The sequence below is a fragment of the Bos mutus genome, chromosome 6 (assembly GCF_027580195.1).
Source record: "Bos mutus isolate GX-2022 chromosome 6, NWIPB_WYAK_1.1, whole genome shotgun sequence".
NCBI classification, from domain to species: domain Eukaryota; kingdom Metazoa; phylum Chordata; class Mammalia; order Artiodactyla; family Bovidae; genus Bos; species Bos mutus.
This window is the reverse complement of record NC_091622.1, coordinates 83,646,521-83,669,017: the sequence shown is the minus strand read 5'-3', so window position 1 is coordinate 83,669,017 and position 22,497 is coordinate 83,646,521. Positions and strand designations below refer to the sequence as shown.

At 37.3% G+C, this 22,497-nt stretch overlaps 1 protein-coding gene across 1 annotated transcript in view; it reads left to right on the top strand.

The window, feature by feature from the left end:
• Window positions 1–22,497, top strand: part of TMPRSS11A (transmembrane serine protease 11A) — a 63,139-nt gene that overhangs the window by 19,696 nt on the left and 20,946 nt on the right. Inside the window, exons 4-5 of the mRNA XM_070372957.1 lie at window positions 13,777–13,844; window positions 15,782–15,942. Coding sequence (XP_070229058.1) covers window positions 13,777–13,844; window positions 15,782–15,942 — 229 coding nt within the window. The remainder of the gene's footprint in view (window positions 1–13,776; window positions 13,845–15,781; window positions 15,943–22,497) is intronic.

Here is a 22,497-nt window from a genome sequence, read left to right as displayed (position 1 = left end):
ATTTGACCATTGCGTCTATTTTTATTTAATAATTTTTTACCCAGATCTGTTTTTTTAACTCTATCCATATTGATAAATGTACATTTAAATCATTTCTATTAACTCCTATATAATGAGTTATAGTGTATATCTTGGAGAAGAAAATGGTAATCCACTCCAGTATTTCGTCTGGTAAATCCCCATGGACAGAGGAGCCTGGCGGGCTACAGTCAATGGGATTGCAAAGAATCAGACATGACCTAGTGACTAAACAACAACACCAATAAAACCTTGTTTTCTTTGGAATCCGAACTCTATAATTACAGTCACTAAAATCCACAATGGAGGAAATGTGGGTTCGATCTTTGAGTCAGGAAGATCTTCTGAAGAAGGAAATGGCAACCTACTCCAGTACTCTTGACTGGGAAAAAATTCCATGGAGATTGAAGTCTGGTGGGCTACAGTCCATGGGGTTGCAAAAAGTCAGACATGACTTAGAAACTAAACAAGTGTATATCTGCAATACTGATCTCTTGTCTATCATCTCAAGAAAGACTGTACTAAACATGCTCCTACTTATCCTTTTATGGATCCATTCCAGTTCTTCTGGAAGCAGAATTACTGGCTCATTGGGTGTGCATACACTTAATCCAACTAATTGATGCTGGATTGCTCTTTAAAATGGCTGAATTAGTGTGCACTCCCATCTGTAGTGCATGAGGATTCCTATGTCCCCTTATCTTGGTCAACACTTGGTAACGTTTGGCTTTCTAATTACTACCAGTGTAATAGGCATTAAAAGTGTATATTATTCATAGTTTAATTTGCATTTTTCTATTGCATATTTCAATTGTGCATCACTGCCATATACTTGTCAGCTTTTCAGACTTCTGTTTCTAAAAACTGCCAGTTCTTCGAATTTGAATCAGTTCTAGTAAGGTGGATGAACCTAGAGCTAGTTATACAGAGTGAAGTTACTCAGAAAGAGACAAATATCATATATTAATACATATATTTGGCATCTAGAAAATGGCATGGATAAACCTATTCACAGGGCAGGAATAGAGACTCATATATAAAGAATAGACTTATGGACACAGCAGGGGAAGGAGAAGGTGGGATAAATTGAGAGAGTAGCATTGAAATACATACATTACCATGTGGAAAATAGATAGCTAATGGAAAGTTGCTAATGAGCAGGGAGCTAAGCCTGGTTCTCTGTGACAACATAGAGGGGTGGGTTATGGTGGGAGATGGGAGGGAGGTTCAAGAGGGAGAGGACATATGTATACCTATGGCTGATTCATGTTGATGTATGGCAGAAACCAAGAAAACATTGTAAAGCAAGTGTCCTCCAATTAAAAATACATTTTTAAAACTGTTCTTATTGTTTGCCTATTTTTCTATTATAGCTGTTTTATTAGATTATTAAAATCTTGCTTTGCAAGATTTTACGTTTTGTACATGGGAACAGTTTTTTGTAGTAGACATTGCACTTATCCATTCCATTTTTTATTAATTTGAGCCATACTGTCCTTCAGAAAACAGAAGTCCATATTTACCAGTTTTGTCTGCCCATAAGTTTTTAAAAGAATTTATTTCCTCTTTTTAAGTCATAAAATTATTTTACCATATTTTCATTCTATTAAACTTATACTTTTACCTTTAACAGAAGGTTTTTAAATGCATCTTAAGTCTACCTTTGAATGTGATGTTAGATAGGAACCCAGGTAGTGAGCTAGTTTTTCCAATGTAACTAACTAAACAATCTATGAAATATATGATTATTCAGCTCATGACAATTCTTAGCTCCTGAGTCTTACAGTAAAGGAAACACAATCCACCTCTTCAAACTCCTTTCCATCTCTTTGGAGTGATGACAGTAACACACATTAAACTGAACAGCATGACATGATATAATTAAGGACTAAATTGTACATTGAGGACAATAAGTGCAGAAGAACTTCAAAGAAGAGGATCAATTAGGGTTCACATGGTTAAGAAAGGCTGTGTATTATTTTAGCCCTGTTTAAGTTAGATGGTGTCCCTTTCTTTCCACTCCCCATGAATTTACCTTTAGGAGAATTCCAGGAAGTGTTCAGGCCCCATCCAGAGCCACCCCTGTGTATTGTTGCTAACTCCCAATGAATAAACCAGATTTTTCTCTCTGATCTATGTGAGTGCTAATTAGACAGCCAAGAAAGACAGGTTGTAGATCTTGTTCTTCCTCATATTTGGGGATTTACTGATTTGAATGGAAATGGAGATGCAAAACTGAAATGAGTTCATGCTCAGATTCTACTAAAATCCATTCCAGTTACTAGATAGCAGCAAGGACATATCTCATCTTTCATATTATTCTTCAGATAAGACTCCAGTAACCAGACACTATGATCTTCCCAAATAAGTAGGTCTTTTTCATTATTATTATAAATTTGAGTAGGATCACTGATTAAGGGAGCACTTCCTTTGAAGAAATATATTTCATAAATATTTTTAAAGTATAGCATCATTACAAATGTGAAAATCAAAAACTTGTAACATTCTAACAATAATATTAGTTAACATGTATTAAATGCCAAGCTCTCAATTAGCTTAGCACCTTAACCACTGTATCTGTATTATTTTAGTTAATCCTCAAAAACAAACTTATTAAGTAAGTACAATTATTATCACAGTTTTATAGATGAGGAAATCAAGGTATCAAAGTTAATTTACCCAAGATCATTCAGCTAGTAAGAAATGTAGTTAGGATTTGATATTACACTTTCTTAATAAATTTTTGTCATCTGTAAGAATCATCTGCATACTTTTATTTCGTATCTACCATCCCACAAAACACCAGAAATCAAGTAATTATCTGTGTTATATTTTTCTCTTTCAATTACCGTTGACCCTTGAACAACATGGGTTTGAACTGCACAGGCCCACTTATATGCAGATTTTTAAAATAAATACATGCTATAGTGCTGCATGATTAGTCCTTGGTTGAATTCACAGATGCAGAACCAGGGATACAGAGGACCAACTATGAGCTATATGCATATTTTTGCCCTAACTATGTGACCACCATCTGAATTGACAACGGTACTGGTTAGAAACTTTCTTAGGGTTGTCTCCAAAAAAAACAAATGACTCCTGTATCCAAAGTAGTTCTAAATTTTATCTTCTTTGTTCCCAGGAACACCAGAAACAGGACCTAAAATGATTCTCAAACTATCCTTGAGATTATGTGTCTAGAGTTGCAGAGACAAAGAACTTGGAAACAGAAAGTGATGTAAGGAGATAATATAGTTTAGGAACACTCTATAAAGGATTTGAAGAACCAGTGAGAGACTTGGCTCACTGAAGCAGGATGCTCTCCTCTTGAGAAAAGGCAACTGGGTCAAAGTAAAAAATTTCGCAAAGGTATTAGACTATCTAAAGTTTGGAGTTGCTTAAGGTAATAGGAGTAAGAGGCCCAATCCCTGGTGTAGGGCTATGGTCCTCTTCTGAAAGGAGTGATTGAACTTGAAAGTCTAGAGAAGAAAATAAGCAGCGAGTATTTAAAAACAAGAACAAGAACAACAACAAAAGCTTTGTGTTCAGAGGGTCAGAAAAATTGGATGAAGAATGTAACTGAATTCTTACTTGGGAGCTCAAACTCACATTCATTTTGTAATTGAAGATTAGGAATGACTAATAGAGGAAAAGTGTATCACAACCTCTGCCTTCAGTGTGTTTAATTTGAATTCTGAAAGAAAAAAGGTAATTGTATATTTCATGTCTGATCTTCAATAAAACATTGCAAAGGAGGCATTGTTATTCACACTTTATGATAAGAGAATTAAGCTCCTGAAGCTAAAGTCCATAGTTTGTAAATCATGTAGGTGAGATTTGGAGCATATAGGTTAACTCTAACATGTGCTCTGTCCAATAAATTTTTCTACTTGTCAGGAAGGGACTCAACTATAATAGAAAGTTCAATTCTACATCAGTTCTTCTCCCATTTAATTTTTAAATCCATATATATTATAAATCTACGTGTTGTATTAGATCACTTTTACTCAGCCAACACATTGGGATGACATTACTAATTATATAAAGATGTCTTCATCTTTAGTTTCTTCATTTTCTTGTATCAATTTTTTCAGCTTTCTTAAGATATAATTGACATATAACATTGTGTAAGTTTAAGTTGTGAAATTTGATGATATGATACACTTACATTGCAAAATGATTACCACTGTAACATCTCCATCATATCACATAATTATTTCCTTTTTTGGGTGAGAACATTTAAGATCTACTCTCTTAGCAGCTTTAGGATATATAACACAATGTTGTTAAGTATAATCACTACAATGTACATGAGATCCCAGAGCATATTCATTTTATAACCAGAAGTTTTCAATATTTCCATATTTTCCCCATCCTCTAGCCTTGGTAACTACCGTTCTGCTACCTGTTTCTTTGAGTTCAACTTTTTAGATTCCAGATGTAAGTAACATAGTAAAGTATTTGTCTTTGTTTGACTTATTTCACATAGCATAATGCCCTTAAAATCCATCCATGTTGTCATAAATGGCAGAATTTCATTCTTTCTCATGGCTATAGAGTGTACAGCTGACCTTTGAACAATGCAGGACTGATTTGCAAGGGCCCACTTATATGCAGATTTTTTTTCATTAGTAAATTCAGTAGGATTACATGATTCAACCATAGTTGGTGGAATCCATTGATGCAGAGCCATGATTAGAAAGAAAACATTTATATGGGAACTGTGGATATGTAGGGCGAACTATTTGTTTTATGGGGACTTTCAATTGCACAGAGGTTCAGCACCCCTAGCCCCAACATTTTTCAAGGGTCAACTATATCTTTAACCATTTATTTTTTCATGAACAGTTAGGCTGTTTCCATATCTTAGCTATTGTAAATAATGCTGTGAGAAACATGGGAGTGCAAATATCTCTTTGAGATCCTGTTTTAATTTCCTTTGAATGTATATCCAGAAGTTGATCCAACCAGCCCATCCTAAATGAGATCAGTCCTGAGTGTTCATTGGAAGGATTGATGTTAAAGCTGAAACTCCAATACTTTGGCCACCTGATGTGAAGAGGTGACTCATTGGAAAAGACCCTGATGCTAGGAAAGATTGAAGGCAGGAGGAGAAGGGGACAACAGAGGATGAGATAGTTGGATGGCATCAGCAACTCAGTGGACATGAGTTTGGGTAAACTCCAGGAGTTGGTGATGGACAGGGAGGCCTGGCATGCTGTGGTCCATGGGGTTGCAGAGTCAGACACGACTGAGTGACTGAACTGAACTGAACTGAGGATTGCTGGCTCATATGGTAGTTTATTTTTAATTTTTTGAGGAATGTCCATGCTTTTTTCCAGAGTGGCTATATCAATTTACATTCCCAAAAAGAGTATGTAAGGGTTCCTTTCACCAAAGTCTTGCAGTTTTAGTGTTAAGATCTTTCACCTCCTCGGTTAAATTTATCCCAAGGTATTTTATTGTTTTTGATGCTATTATGAATGAGACTGCTTTATTTATTCTACAGATATTTTGTTGTTAGTGTATAGAAACAAAACTGATTTCTATATGTGAATTCTATATGTTTTATTTCTCCATTGATATATATGCAACTTTGTGGAATTCACTGAGCAGTTCCAACAGCTTCTCAGTGGCATCTTTAAGATTTTCTATGTAAAATTATATTATCTGCAAATAAGGCAATTCTACTTCTTCTTTTCTGGTTTTTATGCTTTTGTTATTTTTCTTGCCTGTTTCCTCTGGCTAGAACTCCTAGTACCACAGTGAATAGGAGTAGTGAGAATGGGCACCATTCTTGTCTAGCTCCTGATCATAGAGGGAAAGTTTTCAGTCTTTTATGGTTGAGTTTGGTGTAAGCTGTGCCTTTGTCATATATGGCCTTTATTGTGTTATGTTCCTTCTACATGTGGTTTGTTTAGTGTTTTTATCTTAAAAGAACCTTGCATTTTTTCAAATGCTTTTTCTGCATCTACTGAGATGATCATATGATTTTCACCTTTCATCCTATTGATGTGTTATGTCACATTTATTGTTTTTTGCATATGTTGAACCAACCTTGCATCCCAAAGATTGTTGTTGTTAAGTCACTAAATCATGTCCAACCCTTTGTGACCCCATGGACTACAGTATGCCAGGCTTTCCTGTCTCTCACCATTTCCTAGAATTCATCCAAGTTCATGTCCATTGACTAGATGATGCTATGCAACCATCTCATCCTCTGCCACCCTCTTCTCCTTTTGCTCTCAATCTTTCCTAGCATCAGGGTCTTTTCCAATGAATCGGTTGCTCGCATCAGGTGGCCAAAGTACTAGAGCTTCAGCTTCACCATCAGTCCTTCCAATCAGTATTCAGGGTTGCTTTCCCTTAGGATTGACTGTTTAATCAATTTTTCTCAGAGATAAGTCTCACTTAATTATGGTGTATTATCCTGCCAATATGCTGTTGAATTTTGTTTAATACATCACTGAGAATTTTTGCACCAGGAATATTTGTAGTTTTCTTTTCTCGTAGTATCCTTACTGGCTTTGATACCAAGGTAAAGGCTGGCCACTCAATTTGAGTTTGGGAGTGTTCCTTCTTCTCTGATTTTTTGGAAGAGTTTGAGAAGGAATGTCATCAATTCTTATTTAAATGATTGGTAAAATTCACCAGTGAAACCATCAGGTCCTGGACTTTTCCTTTTGAAAAAGGCTTTTCCTTTTTTATTACTGCTTTATCTCCTTATTCATCATTGGTCTCAGATTTTTTATTTCTTCATGATTCAGTCTTCACTGTATTTTTCGAGAAATGTATCCATTTCTTCTAGATTATCCAATTTGCTGGTGTATAACTGTTCACAATGGAAAATTCTTAAAGAGATGGGAATACCAGACCACTTGACCTGCCTCCTGAGAAATCTGTATGCAGGTCAAGAAGCAACAGTTAGAACTGGATGTGGACCAACAGACTGGTTCCAAATAGGAAAAGGAGTATGTCAAGGCTGTATAGTGTCACCCTGCTTATTTAACTTGATACAGAGTACATCATACGAAATGCCAGGCTGGATGAAGCACAAGCTGGAATCAAGATTACTGGGAGAAATATCAATAACCTCAGTTATGCAGATGCACCACCGTTATGGCAGAAAGTGAAGAAGAACTAAATAGCCTCTTGATGAAAGTAACAGAGGAGAGTGAAAAGTTGGCTTAAAGCTCAACATTCAGAAAATGAAGATCATGGCATCTGGTCAGATCACTTCATGGCAAATAGATGGGGTAAAAATGGAAACAGTGACAGACTTTATTTTGGGGGGCTCCAAAATCACTGCAGATGGTGACTTCAGCCATGAAATTAAAAGACGCTTGCCCCTCGGAAGAAAAGCTATGACCAACCTAGATAGCATATTACAAAGCAGAGACATTACTTTGCCAACAAAGGTCCATCTAGTCAAAGCTATGGCTTTAGTAGTCATGTATGGATGTGAGAAATGGACTATAAAGAAAGCTGAGCACTGAAGAATTGATGCTTTTGAACTGTGGTGTTGGAGAAGACTCTTGAGAGTCCCTTGGACTGCAAGGAGATCCAACCAGTCCATCCTAAAGGAAATCAGTCCTGAATATTCATTGGAAGGACTGATGCTGAAGCTGAAACTCCAATACTTTGGCCACCTGATGCAAAGAACTGACTCACTGGAAAAGACCCTGATGCTGGGAAAGATTGAAGGTGGGAGGAGAAGGGGATGACAGTGGATGAGATGGTTGGATGGCATCACCGGCTCACTAGACATCAGTTTGAATAAGCTCCAGGAGTTGGTGATGGACAAGGAAGGCTGGTGTGCTGCAGTCTATGGAGTCACAAAGAGTCGGACACAACTGAATGGCTGAACTGAACTGAACTGTTCATAGTAGTCTTTATGATCCTTTGTATTTCTGTGTTATAACATCTACTCTTTCATTAGCTTTTCAATTTTTTTATCCTTTCAAAAACACAGCTTAGTTCTGCTGATCTTTTCTATTGTTTTTATGATCTTTATTTTATTTATTTCTGTTCTGATTTTTGATACTTCTTTCCTTCTGCTATCCTTGAGATTAATTTGTTCTTTTTCTAGTTCCTTGAGGGCTAAAGAGACAAGGAGACCAATAAGTCTCTAAAATCCTGTGAGCACCACCTGTGCTCAAGTTGGCCATGTTGCATATAGGCTTAAGATAATCATTCACCGTTCTTAAATCTTGGATTTTGAAAAAGTCTGGATTTTATATAGATAGTTTAGCAACCTTAAAGGATTTCAATAAGGACTATCAAGATTATCATCCTTATTTTTAAAGGGCAAAGAATATAGACTGCCTTTGGAGAGGGGTAATTATTACACATTGCTTGTACACTTCAGGAATCAAATTACTGAAAAAGTCAACTAGGAGAAAAAATTCCTCTCAAATATTCATGGGCAGTTTTATTTTTTCTCTAGAAGTATTGATCTCAATCTGGCTAAATCTCATTAAAAATGCTAATAAAAACTTCTTGGTAAATAAATGCAAGCAATATTGTTGTTTAGTTGCTAGGTCGTCTCTGACTCTTTTGTGACCCCATGGACTGTAGCCCACCAGGCTCCTTTGCCCATGGAATTTTCCAGGCAAGAATACTGGAGTGGGTTGCCATTTCCTTCTCCAGGGGATCTTTCCAACCCAGGGACTGAATCCGCAATTGAATCTACAGATTCACCTGCTTTGCAGGCAGATTCTTACCACTGAGCCACCAGGTTTGATCCAAATGCAAGGTAAATGCAAGGCTTTCTAATAAATTTTCACTTTCTTTTATTAATTCATTCAAAAAACCATGCTACATTCCTACATATTGTAGAGTATGAAAAGACTGATTGTCCCTATCCATAAGGAGTTTGCAGTTTAGTAGAGGTCTTCCCTTGTGGCTCAGCTAGTAAAAAATTTGCCTGCAAGCAGGAGACCTGGGTTTGATCCCTGGGTTGGGAAAATCTCCTGGATAAGGGAAAGCCTACCCACTCCAGTATTCTGGCCTGGAGAATTCCGTGCACTGTATAGTCCATGAGGTTGAAAGAGTTGGACACGACTGAGTGATTTTCACCTTCAGAGGAGATAATGTATTTGCGTAAGCAACTATATTAAAAGATATAAGAGGGATAAGAACAATTAAGAGAGAAAAAGGAAAGATTACTTTAAGGTTTAAGGAATTAACCCAAAGCAGGTCTTATCTGAAATAGACCTTGAAGGAGATTCAGAAAAGCAGAGCTAGCAGGATGAGAGAGAGAGCCACAGACCAAAGGAATAATCTGAGAAAGGCAAGCATACAGTGAAGCAAGAGCCATGCCTGAGAACAGTGCTCCCAAGCATGAAAGATAATGGTGGTGCTGATGGGTGGCAGGGGGGATCAATGCAGATGGTGAAAGCATCTAAAATGAAAGACAGGCTACATGTGTGAACAGAGTTAGTTTGGGAATGAGAGCTCAATGGCTGGGTGTGTCTATTTGTTTGAGTTGAAAGCCTCTCCCTAACTCTTTCATTAAACACACAACTAAACTTCAATTGCCCTCTTATAACTTAATCTCAGTTCAACTTCCAGTATTTCAAAATCAGCATACATAAACAGGTACTACCCTGAAAGAGGGTCTTTTGTTCAATGTTAGGAGACTAACTCCAATCACAAAACTGCAAATGCCCCCAAAAGGGAGAAAGATAGATTTATAAATCACTAAATCTATTAAATTATGCAAATAATAAATTTATAACAAGTTGGCACACAGCTTTAAAAAAAAGTGTCCTTTGAAACTTCTGAGAATTCAGAATTAGAATGCCAAAGTATTGGCAGATTATTTGATGAAAGAGGCCTTAATCTGCCAGGGAAACATTTTTAGGGGATCTCTAGAAAGCAGATTCATATATAAACTCTATTCAGCAATAAAGTTTACATTCATGTTTTCTCTGATTTCCCCTGTTTTAAATTCCTTTGGCGTAGGAACTTCTTAGCCAGTCTCTGTGCCCCAGTATTTCTCAAACTGTTTTCCTGGCTACATGGATCACCTTAAGATTTTGGGCTTCACACCAGACCAGGCTATATGGATCACATAAAATTCTGGGCTTCACCCCAGACCCAACCAATGAGACTTTACAGGGACAGGTCCTGGAATTTGAACTATAGAGAAGAAACTTCTATATTTCTGTGATTACAAAAGTTACTTCTACCTAGATTCTTCCTGTGTTATTCTTTTATTGCTTACCTTCCCAGACACCTGAACTATTCAAAGATGGAATGGATGCTGGGGATGGATGTTCTTCTCAGCAGGCGCTTTGCCAGATGAATGATGTCATCTGGAGTCAAAAACTTAATCCAATACTTTTACCGACAAGTCACAAACAGCCAAGGGATCTACTGTGGGTAGAATTTCAGAGGATAACTACAAACCAGACTTCTTTAAATGCCTAAAGAAATTTACTTTTATTCCTTTTAATATTGATCAATTTTCTCCCCTTTGTTTTTGGTTAGCCTTTTCTTTTCTTTTGTATTTCCCCCAGATATTGAGTAACAGGACTGGCTCTGAGTACCACAAATGAAATGATTAAAATAATATCGTTCTTACGAAAACATATCTTACCAAACAAGTTCATTTCTAACATATGAACCCCACATTTCTTCAGCCCATTTAAACTTTTCTTATTTAAAGTCAAATAAGTGTATATTCTGGATACAAGCAATTTCTCTGTTTTCTAAATACTGCCTTGGATAGAAAGTGTAAAAAATATATTACCAAATATATCTTTACAAGTTTTACACTTTAAGTCAATCAACTGTTTATGCTATAACTTATTGTCATATGTTCTTTGATAGAAATTCAAGTAAAATGTATATTATATGTAACAAGGAGGTTGTGTGATTGATAAGAGATGAATGTAAAGACAGAAACCTACATTTAAATCCCAGTTTATTAATCCACATGATGCTAGGGAAATTCACACAATGTCTCCAGGTGTCAGTTCTGTCTTCAAATGAAATAAGAATCAAAAAATTTCTTATTTCATAGTTATTATAAGGAGTAAAGAGTTGGCTTAAAGCTCAACATTCAGAAAACTAAGATCATGGCATCTGGTCCCATCGCTTCATGGGAAATAGATGGGGAAACAGTGTCAGACTTTATTTTGGGGGGCTCCAAAATCACTGCAGATGGTGACTGCAGCCATGAAATTAAAAGACGCTTACTCCTTGGAAGAAAAGTTATGACCAACCTAGATAGCATATTCAAAAGCAGAGACATTACTTTGCCAACAAAGGTCCGTCTAGTCAAGGCTATGGTTTTTCCAGTGGTCATGTATGGATGCGAGAGTTGGACTGTGAAGAAGGCTGAGCACTGAAGAATTGATGCCTTTGAACTGTGGTGTTGAAGAAGACTCTTGAGAATCCCTTGGACTGCAAGGAGATCCAAACAGTCCATTCTAAAAGAGATCAGCCCTGGGTGTTCTTTGGAAGGAATGATGCTAAAGCTGAAACTCCAGTACTTTGGCCACCTCATGCGAAGAGTTGACTCACTGGAAAAGACTCTGATGCTGGGAGGGATTGGGGGCAGGGAGAAGGGGACAACAGAGGATGAAATGGCTGGATGGCATCACCGACTCGATGGATGTGAGTTTGAGTGAACTCCAGGAGTTGGTGATGGACAAGGAGGCCTGACGTGCTGCAACTCATGGGGTCACAAAGAATCAGACACGACTGAGCGACTGAACTGAACTGAACTGACTGAAGGGAGATCATGTATATTTTGTTTCCTAATTAAGCTTTTTATGAATGCCTGATAGTGCTAAGAAAGTCATAACTTATTCCTTGATCTCTGAAACAGTCTTCTTTTTATTTTCATTGAGTTAAACTTTCCCTGTCTCCTCCTTAAGGATTTAGGATGTAGTTTTTTCACATTTGGCTCATCAATCAAATATGAAAATCAGTACCTGGATTCAGATGACACTGGTCACTAGGGGATACTGCAAGCCAAAATCTACATGTGATAAGTCACAGCATCATGGTGCCTTGTTGCTGTTGTTCAGTTGCTAAGTAGTGCCCTATTGTTTGTAACTCTATGGACTGTAGCACACCAGGCTCCTCTGTCCTCCACCAACTCCTAGAGTTTGCTGAAATTTATGTCCACTGAGTCAGCGATAGATCTAATCACTTCATCCTCTGCCGTCTCTTTCGTTTGCCTTCAATCTTGCCCAGCATCAGGGTCTTTTCCAATGACTCGGCACTTCATATCAAGTAGCCAAAGTATTGGAACTTCAGCTTCATCATTAGTCCTTCCAATGAATATTCAATGTTGATTTCCTTTAGGATTGTCTGGTTTGATCTCTGCAGTCCAAGGGACTCTCAAAAGTCTCCTGCAGCACCACCATTTGAAAGCATCAATTCTTTGGTGCTCAACCTTCATATGAACCAACTTTCACATCTGTTCACAAATACTAGAAAAACCATAGGTTTCACTGTACGGACCTTTGTCAGCAAAGTGATGTCGCTGCTTTTTAATACGCTGTCTGCGTTTGTCATGGCTTATCTTCCAAGGAGCAAACATCTTTTAATTTCATGGCTGCAGTCACAGTCTGCAGTGATTTTGGAGCCCAAGAAAATAAAATCTATCACTGCTTCCACTTTTTTCCCTTCTATTTGCCATGAAAGTGATGGAACTGGATGCAATGATCTTAGGTTTTTGAATGTTGAGTTTTAAGGGACATTTTTCACTCTCCTCTTTCACTCTCATCAAGAGACTCTTTAGTTCCTCTTCATTTTCTGCGATCAGAGTGATGTCACCTGCATATCTGAAAATGAACGTGAAAGTGAAGTTGCACAGTCGTGTCCAGCTCTTTGTGACCCCATGGACTGTAGCCAACCAGGCTCCTCCATCCATGGGATTTTCCAGACAAGAATACTGAAGTGGGTTGCCATTTCCTTCTTCAAGGTCTACTTCCCTGTTGACATAAACTGAATAACACAACTTTGACCTAAACCTGCAAGACCACCTTACTCTTTCTTCCCCCCTTGCCCACTCTAGGGCTCACAGTCAACAACAATTAAAAGATCGTTGCCTTTCCTAAATCTCTAATACTTCTTCCCTGTACTCACAATCCAAAGACCTGCAAAGAAATCTGAGACCTGCAATGCCAGGATGGGGGTTAACCTGATCCACCAACAGGCTACTATCAAAATGTACCCAGCATTTTATATGTGTTTAATCTTTACAATCCTATGAGTGAGCATATTAACATCTTTGTTTTAGATGTTAGGATACTGAGGCTCAAATTGGCTCAGTAACTTTCCCACAGTCACCCAGTTCAAGAGTAGCAGAAAAGGTTGGCTTCAAACCCAGTACTAAGCCAGGATTCTCTCCACCACCTCTCCAGGACTCCCTCGATATCCCATCTCTGCTCTGCATCTTTCTGCTTCACTTTCTATGGAATTTTAGGAACATAATGTCTACCCCAAACACCTGCATCAACATATTAGAGTCATCTGGGAGACTTTTACAACTACAAATGCCTAGGTTTCCTCAGGGTCATTTATAACCAAAACTCTGGCAGAGGCACCAGCATCTTTAAGTCTTTTTTCTTTTTTCTGCAAATGATTCTGTTGCACTGTTAGATTTGAGAACCAGTGGTTTAAATAATGATATTACTCATGTTAAACATTTTTACTTTGCTTTAACATTTAATCAGTGGTATGTTCTTATTATAAAATATCTTATTAACACATAGTTTCTCTTTATTGTCATAACAGGTGGATGAGACATTTATAGATTCGGCCTTGAACAAGCATTATATCAAGAACCAAGTAGTGAAACTGACGTACGTATGCTTGGGCAAAGGTGACTTCACAGTCTAGAATGACCAAAAGCACGAGAGACAGGAACCTTTATACACTGTTGCCTCTATGAGACTGGCTTTTGGCCAGGATTTCTTATTAATATGATTGCAACAACATTTACCATCATTTTATAAATGCAAAAACTGAGACTTTGGGAAGTTATGTGAAATGTTCAAAATTCCTCAAGTGACAGAACAGGATTCAAATCCTATCAAGTGATGGTAAGGCCTGAGACTACCAGAAACCAGGGCCTTGAGAAAACCCAGCAGCATGTCACTGCATGCACCAAATGGTATTCTTTCAATACATATGTCATTTCAAAAATATTAAGGAGCCAAAGTTGACTACAAAATGAGGTCACAAGTCTTTCCTGTATTGAACCCCTAGTGACAGGAGGCATGCCCAAACACAAAGAAATAAATTTGAAATAAATGTTGAAATAAATTTCCATTTGTGGAGATGGAGGAAGAGACTCATATAGTCTGAGAAATTACTCAGAGGTTTCAGTTGTCTTATTTGGAAAGTTCATAGCAGAACATGTATGTAACATACAAACATATGGGCCTGTGTGACTCATCTTCTTAAAAAAAATGAGAATATCCAGATGGATATATTTGAAGGAAATAATGATCAGTTTTATTACCTATAGGCTAATGCCCTATTGGCAGAATGACTCCAAGTTTCTTACACCTTTACCGAGTAACTAGTGACCTCCAGAAGGATTTTACAATATAAATTTGATACATTTTATGATATCTAGGAGAGGAAAAGCATGTTTTTGCTGAAACTTTCTAGATTTCATGCCCTCCATTTTCAAATTCTGACTTGCCATAACATCCTAGCAAAATTATCATAGCCTTATGCACTCTTTTGAATGTGTAGTCATTATCATTTTGTAAGTTTTTGTGTGGGTGCATTCCACCTAGTAAACCATGTTTTCCCTCTGATTTAAGAAGAGGGAATATTTGCCAATTTGACATAAAATTCTGATTATTTATATCTTCACATTCCAGAGCCTAAATGAACCACAGTATATAAAATCCCTTCAAATCGATACCATTTCCTCTTTTTTTAAAGTCAAGGGATTCAGGAAAATAGGGCTTTCATGCTTTTATAGCTTCGATCGTTTGAAGTGTAAAAATAAGAGATGTGGCAGATCAACATATAGGTTTCCATTTTTTAAAAGACCTTTAACTGTTTGATTTTCATATGTTAAGTATATATGAAAATTCAGCCCCTCAAGTGAAGGGGCTTAAATGTGTTTATATGGAAAAAGTTCAAGGAATTGGATATACTTAATTTGGAGAATACTCAGAGACCAAAAATATCACTGTCTTCAAATATTACACATGGAAGAGAGGACTGATGTTGTATGTATGTCCCAACTGGTAGACATAAGCCTACGGAATGGAAGCTTTAGGGAGATATGTTCAACTCCAAGTGAAGAACTCTCTTAAAATCAAAGCTGACCAAACAGAAATAGCCTCTTTATGGAAGTAAATTTCTCATTATTTTAATTACTTGCTGGGATGAGATGACCACTTATCATGGAAGCTTAGAGCTAACGAAGGTATCACATGAGTGATAGATCAAAGACACCACTGAAGTTTTTTCCAATATTCAGGGTTTATGATTTTGCTGACAACATTTTAGTGTCTGAGTCTTATACAAATGCTATAACAAGCCTTCAAATTAATGGCAAAATTCACTTAAAGCAAAAAAGAGAACATGAAGAGAGAATATATGAAACAATCTTGAGTCAGAGTGACATAAATGAGTAGCAATGTGAGATAATCAGCTGCTGACACTTTCAATTGAGGCATAATTCAAGGGAATAAAATACAGAAAAAAAAAAAAAGAGTGTAGGATAATACTGGATGTATTCTTTGAACAAGTACCTTTCTATTCTGTGTCACAGTCCAGAGGAAGATGGGACGACAGTAGATGTCATTATGGTATTCCAGTTCCCCTCTGCTGAGTCAAGTGCAGTGAGAAATAGGAAAATCCGCAGCATCTTAGATGAGAAGATAAGGAACACCAGAGCCTTGTCAATAAACACCTCATCAGTTGAAGTTAATGGTAAGTAGGTACCTTTCACGGAGAGGGCAATGGCACCCCACTCCAGTACTCTTGCCTGGAAAATTCCATGGATGGAGGGGCCTGGTGGGCTATAGTCCATGGGGTCGCTAGAGTTGGACATGACTGAGCGACTTCACTTTCACTTCTCACTTTCATGCATTGGAGAAGGAAATGGCAACCCACTCCAGTGTTCTTGCCTGGAGAATCCCAGGGAGTGGGGAGCCTGGTGGCTACCGTCTATGGGGTCACACAGAGTCGGACACGACTGAAGCGACTTAGCAGGTACCTTTCTACGTGATGTGAAGTTCTCTATTAAGTCCATTTTATGTCTAATCATAAATTTATTTACTATTATTTCCATTCCAAATAATAGCTAGAATTCAAATGAAAAAAAATTCAAGTTAAAAAAGTGACTTTTAAAGGTTTTATTGTTCTCTGATAAAAGCATATCTGAAATTAGTCAGGTGGCTTTTCCTGTAGTAATTGACTGGCACTCATCCTGAAATAAAAGCAAACCTTTACCACTAACAGAGTTCATCTGATCCAGTCACTGCCTCCATGACTAGCAATTGAAAACACCAAGTGTTGAGCAATGGCTGTTTTTCTGTTTCAGAAACATAAACCCAGTTGCTGCCCTTTAAAAAAAAGAATAGTTTCTGTGAATAGTGAAATTGTGAAGTTTGTGTTAACTTTTTTCCTGTGGGCATTTGGGAAAATGGTAAACTAACTTTGGAGCCAGTAAAGCCATCTTACAAGTAATGATTAAAAAAAATCACAAAACTAGAAATCATAGGAACCATTTTATCTTCATTGCTTCTTTAAAAGAAGTAACTTTTACCGAGGCCCTTCTCTACGCCTTTTACATGCAGCATTTAACATCTTTATTCTTATGAATTAGGCAAATTCATCTTTAGAGATGTGAGAGAGGGGCTTTAGACCTTCTATCTATAGTGAAAGGACTCTGGTAACTAAAAAGGGCAAAGATTTAGTTAAGGACTCCAGTAATTAAAAAGGGCAGAGATTCAAGTCTATTGATAGATTGCTAATTTCTTGAGAAGCTTTATGCAGAAAAAAAAAAGTGTTCTTTGGTCAAACACTTTTTAGAAATGCAGTCTACAATATTGATCTCTTAGAAATTCACCCCGTATATTAGCATACCAAAAACTCTCAGGAGTCCAGCCAGACAGAAACCTGTTTGAAAGCGAAAGTGAAAGTCACTCAGTCCTGTCCGAGTCTTTGCGACCCCGTGGACTATAGTCTGCCATGCTCCTCTGTCCATGGAATTCTCCAGGCAAGTATACTGGAGTAGGTTGCTGTTTCCTTCTTCAGGGGATCTTCCCAACCCAGGGATTGAACCCAGGTCTCCTGTATCACAGATGGGTTCTTCACCATCTAAGCCACTAGTGAAACCTGAAAACCTGTTTACCCCTGTTCATTAAGCTGCTTCGACAAGTATCTATTCCTGAAAGACAAGTACAGATTTCCCCTACACATTCCAGTGGACACCAGACTTAAGAGTCACAGAAGAGAATCAGAGTAAGTGTGATTCATATCAGACATGAAACAGAAAGCCCTGCCCTTTCAAGGGTCTGGCTGACTCTTTAGGAGGAAACCTGACCAGGAAATAAAATCTGTGGGAATGGGATGGGCAGGGATTTGCTGATGAGACAGAGTCAGTTAGTCAGGAAATGAACCCGGGGACCTCTCCCAACCCAGAAGGGAAGAACCTCTCAAGGGCTTAATCCACCTTCTTTGTTTTCTCCTTTGTGGAGAAACAAATGAATCGAGGTTGTGAAATAGTGGAAGTTCTGATAAGTTACAAGATGTGTTCTACATAATTTTAAATAACCAGTTAATTTGGAAGGAACTTAAAAGCCTGAGCTATCTGAAACCAGAAATGAAGCATGAAGTGGTCATCAGGTATCTGGGCTTTTTGTTTCTTATAGGTCAGCTTGTGACCTGTAGTCTGTTTTAATGTCTATAGTACATTAAAGGGCAGGATGTGCTGATGAAGAACCTGATTTGAGAGTTACCTGATTCTAACTCTACTGAGTCACTACAGGACTACCCAAGTTCTGGAAAGGACTTGTATTTACAAAGTCCACCAAAGGGCTACCATGCCTTGTCCTCCACTTTCTCATCTATAATCTTGCAAATATAATATTTGTTCTTCCTGAAGTCACAGAAATATCAAGAGGTGGGAGGGGGGTTCAGGAAGGGGAATACATGTACACCTGTGGCAGATTCACGTTGATGTATGGCAAAACCAATACAATACTGTAAAGTAAAAAAAAAAAAGAAATGTTAGTAAGTTACAAAAAAAAGAATATATACAAGGAAACAGAAAATATAATATTGAACATATAGGCTATTAGAAAGCTAGAAAATTGTGCATATGCTTTGGAAACCTGAAAACATTAATGCAAATAATTGGTAGTAGAAAAACCTAGAAGCCCGAATGTTTCCAAATTTCCAAATGTGAAAAGAGCAGCATTTACTAGTAATTAGGAAAGACTCACTTGGTAGAAAACTGATTAGAATCCTAAGGCAATCCTTGTAGACAAAAAAACTGCTCTCCAGCAATACTTAATTTGGGGGATTTCAAATGAATGGAAAATTGCAGAAATTCTAGACAAAGTCTAGAAATAACATTGCAGCCCCAGATTTATCCATAATCTGGCAAGAATCTGTGTTTTGGTTTGACAAATAACAGTGCAGTATGCGCCCTTCCTGTGATGTGATGTCAGAACAAAACTAATATCGACTCCTTTGAATTGCAAATGCCATGGATGTGGAAGAGCTGCTCATCACCCATGGGCTGTTGATGTGGGCCCCAGTCCTCACCATTTTACTTGTAGTGTGTTCAGCCCTGAATACCATTACTGTCAACTCAGAAGTGTGTTAGAGGGTCATGTTCAAAACTAAGGTGTTAGTGTTTGTTTTCACTCCTACACATAGAAAGTAAAACCATTTTGTCAAAATTGGTAATTTGCAATAGTCAGTCACTTGTATATGGGCAGTTTATTTCCAGGTATAATCATTCTGTATAAAATTCTTTCCTCGAAAATCCAATGAAACTCCCAACTATTACATGTACCCTGGTCTCATTCCTGGAAAGGGCTGAGTTGCATTTTGCTCAAACTAAGCAGAAGAAGCTCTAACTGAAGAATTCTAAATTTATACCATTGTAATGCATTACTAACATGGGGCATATTCAAATACCTCATTTTATTTCACTTCACTTTATTGCACTTCACAGATGCTGTGTTTTTACAAATTGAAGGTTTGTGGCAATTCTGTGTCAGATGATAGTTAGCATGCTTTAGCAGTAAAGTACTTTTTAATTAAGGTATGTATATTGCCTTTTAGGACATAATGCACACTTAATGGACTACAGAATGGTGTAAACATAAACTTTTAAATGCACTGAGAAACAAAAAATATTTTGACCTGCCTTATTGTGATATTTGCCTATTGCAGTGGTCTCAAACTGAACCCACAAAATCTCCAAAGTATGCTTATAATTTAAAAAAATAAAACAAGAAATTTACTACCTTAAAACTACATTTGACCAAAAATTGAGTTTCTTCTATAAATAAAGACTGAGGATCTGTACTGAGCAACTGATTCTTCACTATATAATGATTTAGTCATGCCTTTTATGAGTTTATTGGATATTCTCCAGAGCTCCCACTTTGTATAGTTCATCATCATTAGTTTCCCAAGTGAAATTTATAGAAGGTAAGTGGAAAGAAACATTCTTATTATGCATAATGGGAAGTTAAATGTAGAGAATAGGAGTCTGAGACATGTAGCACTGGTAGAAATAAGTAAAACCATCCATCCTCATTCTACCTATTAAGCACTTTTATTTTGAAAACCATCCCACTTTTCATACAACCATTCATCAACTTAATTTTATTTATTTTTTAAATTTTATTTTATTTTTAAACTTTACATAATTGTATTAGTTTTGCCAAATATCAAAATGAATCCATCACAGGTATACATGTGCTCCCCATCCTGAACCCTCCTCCCTCCTCCCTCCCCATACCATCCCTCTGGGTCGTCCCAGTGCACTAGCCCCAAGCATCCAGTATCGTGCATTGAACCTGGACTGGCATCTCGTTTCATACATGATATTTTACATGTTTCAATGCCATTGTCCCAAATCTTCCCACCCTCTCCCTCACCCCCAGAGTCCATAAGACTGTTCCATACATCAGCGCATCAACTTAATTTTAAATGTTTGTATTTCCTTTATCAGGTTACCAACTTTGTTGGAAATGACAGAATTTTATCTTAGATTCTGTCCAATAATTAGCCTCTACCAGTATCCAGCAGGTGTTTGATAACAATATATAGTAGTTTATTCCTCAGGGAGGGGAACATTTTGATAATTTAAGAACTGTGTTTTAGAAGTATTTTAAATATACTTTCTGTGGTAGTTTTCAAAGTTTGTTTTTTTTTCATCCTTAAACCCTTGCACCAAAGAAAGGCTTATGTGAAATCTTAAACAGAAGAGATAAAAGCAGACTTGTTCTAGTTGAGGCTGAGTTTGAACCTAAAGACTCCATCAGTTGTTCCCTCTTTCCCTACTTTCTCTATATACTTAAGTAAAATCCAAAGATTTATCCTAAGCCATTGGAAAGCCACTGTTCTGTATTACTACAAATGATTTGTGGGTTTTGATTATGTATATTTGAGCCTTAATCATTCACTGCTTATTGCCTATATGTGCAGTGCTTAGTCACTCAGTCGTGTCCGACTCTTTGCGACCCCATGGACGGTAGCCCACCAGGCTCCTCTGTCCATGGGAACTCTCCAGGCAAGAATACTGGACTGGGTTGTCATGCCCTCCTCCAGGGGATCTTCCCAACTCAGGGAATGAACCCAGATCTCCCACAGTGCAGGAGAATTCTTTGCCATCCGAGCCACCAGGAAAGCCTAGAGATTGCCTATAAATCTCTACCAAAACCATACATATATCCTGTTATATCAGCTGTTTTCCTGACTCATCCATACGCTCAAATTTCTGTACTCCATATATGATGAATATTCTCTGATAATTTCTGGTCATTGAGACCAACTAGGAGAATATCAAATTATCATTCTTTGTTCTATCTTGTTTTTCAGCAATGAGCTCATCAACAGGGAAGCTAACTGTCCAAGCATGTAAGTCTAGTTAGCTTATAAACACAAGTTCCATTTCCATCTCAGAAAGGATAATATCTTCAAATATTAGCTCATAATTTCCCACTCATTTTCCACATTTTCTTTTGGAGAGAATAACAATTGTGTAACAAATGAAAATACTTTTTTTTCCCTAACTCTAAAATCAACCTTTTTTGTCATCTTCAAGAAAAATATTTTACATGGTGGAAATCTAGGAGCAATTTGAAGAAATTTTATATTTCTGATTTGGAATAAATGGACTTGCCTTGATAATTTTTAAATGCTACTAATTATGCTTTCTACTGAGAAGTAAAATAATGAGAAAATGATAAGTGGAAAAGAGATAGACCCCTTTACTTGTGATTGTCTATACAATTTACTGATCATACTCGTCTTCATGGTTGACAGCAGCTCTACTCACTCACTTCATATTATCACTTGCTTCATATCACTGTGGCCTAAATTTTGAAAGAATTTTTTTTAAGTGGTGATGACTTTGAGCAAAGGTGTTCATTCATTTTCATCTGTCTTGCAAATATACTATATATTTTTATTCATTCAATAAATATCCTTTTAAAATCTACCAAGTGCCAGAAAGTGAATACAAGTGTCACTAAGACATGATTCCTCCTCTAAAATTAAGGGTTTGAATTTAGAGGAAAACATAAATAAATCAGGAAATGTTAAAACAGTGTGATAAATGCTATGACAGAGATAGTGCAGTGAAAGTCAATCACAGAGTCAGCTAACCTGACTTGGTCTTGTGGGGTCTGAAAGTAATCCTTGAGACAGGAGAAAGGAAGGACCACACAAATCAAGTGATAAGTGGGATGAATGTCCTGGGCAGGGAGAATAGTATGTAAAAATGTCTCTAGAAAAGCAAGAATATGATCACTTCTTATAAATGAAAAATGTCAGTGTGGCTGTAATATAGGATTGGGGTTTGGGGACATGAGAAAGGGGTATGATTAATAGTCATCAAGGACCAGAATCATGCTAAAACATTTCAACTTTATCTGGAATGAAAAGTCACTAAAGGGTTTTAGACACAACAGAAAGGCCACTCGGGTTCCAGGGTGGAGAATGGATTGGAGGAGCAACACTGGAGGCAAGGAGATGATCAGGGAAGCTGTTGCAGTCCTCCAGGTGAGAAAAACAGTAGTCTAAACTAGAGATGGCAGTGATGGGGATTTCTAAACGACCGGCCACAGTAGCAGTGTCATCAGTACCAGTAAAGTGAATTTCCTCTTTGATACCTAATTTTTTGGAATAAAAATTGAACCTACCATATTTTATTTATTAGCAGCATGCTTTAAACAGGCTTCATTCTTAGCAGGAATCCTAAGCAGCAAACTAATCTCTGATCTGACACACATAATA